This window comes from Glossina fuscipes, unplaced genomic scaffold, assembly GCF_014805625.2.
Source record: "Glossina fuscipes isolate IAEA_lab_2018 unplaced genomic scaffold, Yale_Gfus_2 222, whole genome shotgun sequence".
Lineage (NCBI taxonomy): Eukaryota > Metazoa > Arthropoda > Insecta > Diptera > Glossinidae > Glossina > Glossina fuscipes.
Genome location: NW_023998565.1, coordinates 669,167 through 674,524, shown reverse-complemented (window position 1 = coordinate 674,524; position 5,358 = coordinate 669,167). Strand labels below are relative to the sequence as shown.

General features: G+C 33.1%; 1 protein-coding gene across 1 annotated transcript; it reads left to right on the top strand.

Annotated features, from left to right (window-relative positions):
* Positions 1 to 1,878: 1,878 nt before the first annotated feature.
* LOC119642328 lies at positions 1,879 to 4,492 on the top strand. Its single transcript, XM_038041454.1, has 2 exons — positions 1,879 to 1,960; positions 2,041 to 4,492. The coding sequence occupies exons 1-2, from the start codon at positions 1,915 to 1,917 to the stop codon at positions 2,607 to 2,609; spliced, it is 615 nt and encodes a 204-aa protein (XP_037897382.1). The 5' UTR covers positions 1,879 to 1,914; the 3' UTR covers positions 2,610 to 4,492.
* Positions 4,493 to 5,358: the final 866 nt, after the last annotated feature.

Below are 5,358 nucleotides of genomic sequence, written 5' to 3'. Positions count from 1 at the left end.
CTTGAAATTACCTGAAGATCTTGATATCAATAAAATATTTATTCTTTGCTCTAAATAAGTTATAATAATAGTTTAGTTTATAATTTCTGCAGATTATCTTTTCACATGAATAGAAACAATTTTGCTAACTATTGGTGTCATTAATATCAATGTGGATTTTGATAGCGTAGGTAAGAGTTGAACAAAATGAACAAATATTCATTTACTATCCGCGGTAAGAAAATGCAGTGTACTAAACTTATCAATAAAGACATCAGGAATTGATTTTGAGGTCCGTCTCTTCCAAAATCGGAATGGTGTTAACAAATTTTTATTTCAAACATATATATTTAAGGCTGTAAATCCTGCAATAGCTAAAAACATGACATCACATTTAAAGCGAACTAAGCGAACATCTAAGAAGGTAATGCGTTGTATAGGCTATATGACCATAAAAAAATAGCAAAAGTTCACCTCAGCAAAATACCTTAAATTCAAAATATTAGAGTGAGTGTTATTCAAGAAGACTTAAACAGGACTTCAATTAATTTGAAATACTATCTTCCCAATCTTAATTTTTAGTTACTTACAATTTTGTGAGCTACTTGTTAGCTGGTTTTTTCCTTCACATCGATATAATAAAAAATACCATATGTTGAGAATGGAGAGAGAGTTGTTTTCAAAAAATTGCAAGGCTCCGATTATGGTAAAATGTGAGAAATGTGTTAGAGAAGTGAGAGAAAGTTTGCACGCACTTCTGTTAAAGAGAAAAATCGAGACTCACAAACTCAATTACGCAGAATTAGTCAAAAACAAATAGTCAGTGAAGTTTGTCTTTGCAACTAAAAGAACAACAAATTCAATCAATATTGAAGAATTTACCAACGCAAATATGAAACCAACAGCGAGAATTGAACTTCTGAAAAGAGACTGTGGAAAAGTCTTTCGAAGATATCAAAGGAATAATAACGAAACATTTATTTACCATAGCAGATACTTTAATAAACGAGTGCGGCAGAGGAAATGTTATACAAGCTAATGGTTTGCTCCATATATATAGGAAAACCAATCCCGGTGTCCCAACACAATTTTTGAAATGTTGAAAATTTTCAACGAAGACCACTTATCCAATCTTGGTGAGAAATTAGTGAAGGTTTGTCGTATATTCTTCATGAAAAAATGTTTTCGATTGTTCCGTCGGCCCGAATTCGACAATTGTTCTCACATCACCACCCGTACAGAAAGCCAAAGCCCCGGTTCCTTTGATGATCATTAAAGATTTGGTTTTCTCACATTTTTTCAAATGTTTGTAAATTTTCGGCACCACATCCAGATTAATGACGTTTAGTGCTTTCGGTCGATTTAAAATAATCGTGCCTTTAATTAATGTTAACAATTATAGAGAATTTAATGCAAACAAATATTAATACATAAGAAAATGAATTAAAAGTTTCGTTTGGTGCCCTTTTACACTTCGTAAAGGATTCAGTGGCCAATAGTCAAGAAGACTAAGCTTCGATTCAAAACAAGCGTTCCTGAGTTATATCATTATTAATATAGCCAGAGAAATCAATTTTAAGCACCAGCATCTAAGGGTATCGGTTTTATTGAAAACTCAACAGCACTTGAGATTTAAATCCAAGACAGAACAGTTATAAGTTCTAAATTTATGCTTTTTTACTTTCTGATAAGGAAATAAAAGAAAGAAACCACATTTATTAATTGAAGCCGATCTTATTGCACTAACGCATAGTATCGATACTTTTTTTTTTTGGTATGTTGAGCAGAGATGGACTAAGCCAATAGATTTGTGACTTATATGTCCATAGTATCGATACTGATGCAAAATTTAATTTCACGTGCTTGTGGCGGTCACGTGTTGTTCTCATTCGACTGCAGTGCATAGTTTAACATCTCTGTTTTTACCACTAACATATGGTGTTATTACTTGCATTTTCTAACGTTCGCTCAGCGTGTAAAGGTATTGATTTTGGTGCTAGACATCTAGTTGTAACTTAAGATAAATTAACAAAGAGATAATGAGCAAAGTTATAATTTTAGACTCTGATGATGAAGATGTTCAAATAAATTCTAGCTGCAGCAAAGCAAGTAATACATTGTTGCAATATTCAGCAGCTGATTTGCAAGAAGGGCAGGTGTCAACCAGAAGACGGCCACGTAAGAGCATTTTGCAAACAAAGCCTAATACGGAAATCCAATTTGAGACCATCGCTGTAGAAAATGGGGAAACGAATCTCGTCGGATATTCATCATCTGCTCAGAATTCAGCTTCACGAGGTTCAAAAGTATTTAAAACAACCCCGAAAATTTTAGCAGCGAAACCACCGTCAGCATTAGACGTAATTGACAATGCTTGCGAAGATTTTTTAAATTGCTCTGAAACGAAAGACCTCATGAACTCCATCGCAGAAGAACGGGTGCGAATTAATTGTATGTTATCGTTGGCCGGCATGCCCGAAATAAACTTTTCATTGTATACTTTATTCGATCGTTTGCAATTCCAATTTGATGAACGTCTAAAGCTACGTAAAATGCGTAATTGGGATCCAACACAAGTGCAAGAAACTCGTCTTAACTTACAAAACAATACAGACCAGGAGACAACGTAGAATCTTTTAGTTGCCCTTAAAATGTCGCAAACTAGTGCAGTGATAAGAATCGGGAATACTTAAATGCTTAGAAATAATATACTAAAAATAAAAGAGTGACTTGAAATCATATCTCGATCCAGTCCACCGCAATATTAGATATAATTATAAAAATTTTACAAAATTGAGGAATAACAATATAAAAAAACTATAAATAATTTACAATATTTTTAAATGGGAAATGAGGAGCGAATTTATCTAACCGAATTCGAAAATAATGCTTAAATGCCATATTATGAAATACAATCAACGTCGAGTCCGGTTCAAGGACAGATTCTCAATTAACAACAGTTTATATCGTGGGTTTTTAGGCGATTTGCGGAGTATGGTTTTGGTTTAAGACTGTCACATTTCCTTCGACAACAGCGAATTCAAATTTCTCCATGCGTTCTCTAAAGTAACAAAATTCGAACTTAAAGTACATTGCAACAAGTGGTACACAAAAAAAAAAAATAGTGGAATTAGCAAAATCCAAAGGTTGTGGCAATTTTTTAGTAAAAGTAGAGAAGTATTATAAAGCAATAATAGGGCTTACTTTTCCCAATATGCCGTCGAAAACTAGTCGTTATTACTATCTCTTACGCAGAATATAAATTAATTGCGAAGCGGACAACTGGTCCTTTCCGATTACATACAGGAGAATCTACACCTTGGTATCACAATTGAAAGAATTCCACGAAATATCAAGAAACTATTAACAGAATCTTTCCCCTTATAAATAATGAAAGCGAAAAAGCAAGCAGCCAAATGGCTGTTAATAAACAGCATTACTGCTTTTGTTGGTAACAAAAGCAAAGGAAGTCTGGTTTGAAATTGAAAATAGATCTTGGACCATTTAAAAGTCACAATTTTATTCAACACCCGAGGTTATTATCTGTTCTCTCTCCTAGAAAAACGCTGAATTATATTCCCGCATTCAATAACAATAGAATGTGCAGAAATTATATCTGCATTAAGGCAACTCCTAAACATTCATTACCTTAAGAAAAAATGTACACATTTTTTAACTTGCTTCTGTGTATTGAGTTGCGTGCGAAATCGTTCAAGTTCGTCAAAATCGTTGTAACTTATATCTAAAGCCATAAAGACGAATCAAATGTTCAAAAAAAAAACAAAAAATTACACTATAATAATGATGCTTAAAAATTGCAGAATTTGTTGCGAAAATAATACAAAAGTAGCATTGGCATCGATTGCAACTATACTACAATGTGCGACAATTTTTTCGTCTTGCTATATGAGCTCGTCTTACATCTTCGATGTCGAAGCTCGGTGGATCGTCTAAAAAAAACAGCGAATTCTATTGATGTGTATGAAAGTTGTTATTACAGTATTTAGTGTTTTCAACAGCTAACTACAATTTTTGAACATTTCTTTTGGTCGCTGCCGAAAGAAGCTGGGAAGAGTCGTGAACGTTCGTGCAGCGCTGCTGAACTCTTGCGACCACTACAAAATGAAAGAACATGGTTTGAATACTGTAGGCGATCTACGAAGGTGATAGTAGTTATGTTTGTAGGGAGGCACTTAATTGAACCGGTTGGGTGAGGAAGTGAGAGGATTGTTGGCACAGAACTTATAAATATTATAACAAACTGATAAATATAAAGAATTTTTAAAAGTTAAATAATTGTTGAAAGTATTACTTCCTATTTTGATTTAGGAATGATTTTTCTGGATCTTCTTTAATAACCCGCAGCAATTAAATAAAAACGTCTTGTAAATCGATTATGATCATATCAATATTCAAATTCATTTATTATTTTATGGCCTGACACAAATTCTACGTAACTTTATTTTCAGTTTATTTTGCATGCTTGTCATTGTTTAACGCATGTGGTTTGTTGATACAAAAGGAACAAACGTCAATTTCGTCTCATTTTTTGTGCCTCTCCGCTATAGAAAATTGGAAAGTTAACGACAATGGTACATGTTTAGCCCTTTGGCTTTAATCGACAAAACTCCAAAATAGGCGGCAATTGCCCGCTTACAAGATTACCCCAGTTATAATTTGCTTAGTTTGTCTATTATTTTAGAAAATTTCTGAATATGCCCACACTTGCCAATGCCAGTTGGTCCTCTTGGTACGTGGAATGTGGTTTTTCGCATACTTATTTTGTTTACTTGTTTTAGTTTGGGGGACTAAATTATAAATTATTGTATTTCATCGTTATCATAAGAGACGTAATTCCACGTCTTATTTATCGTTAAAGCTGAATTACCTGAATTATCCAGATGTCAAACTTTTCCTTCATTAACGGTTCGAATTTTACTGTAATACTCATATTTTTTTCCTTATTTTTTAATTTAAAAAAAAATTAAATTTTGTTTCTTATTATAATGATAATTAATTTAATTCAAAGACTAAACTATTAAAGCATTAGTATCTGAGGCTATGTTTTCTTTAAGGTTATTTATGATGCTGCTGCGTATGACCTGATTTTATAACTAACAGAACAAACGTAGTATACGTAATACAGTAAAATTTATAAAACATATAAAAACCGACGCAAGCTAGACGCGAGAGACTTGGTACGTATAATTATTCAATAGAATTAAATAGAAAGTTTTTTTCTCTATATGCGCCACTGAAGGGTGGGTAGTATACTTATTTTGTCAAAGTTATGGTGGGCGTTACGACGCGGTGGATTAATTTTTTCGTTACAATTGAGTTACAATTTGAGTATCACAAAAGCACTAGGAGAACAGAGAG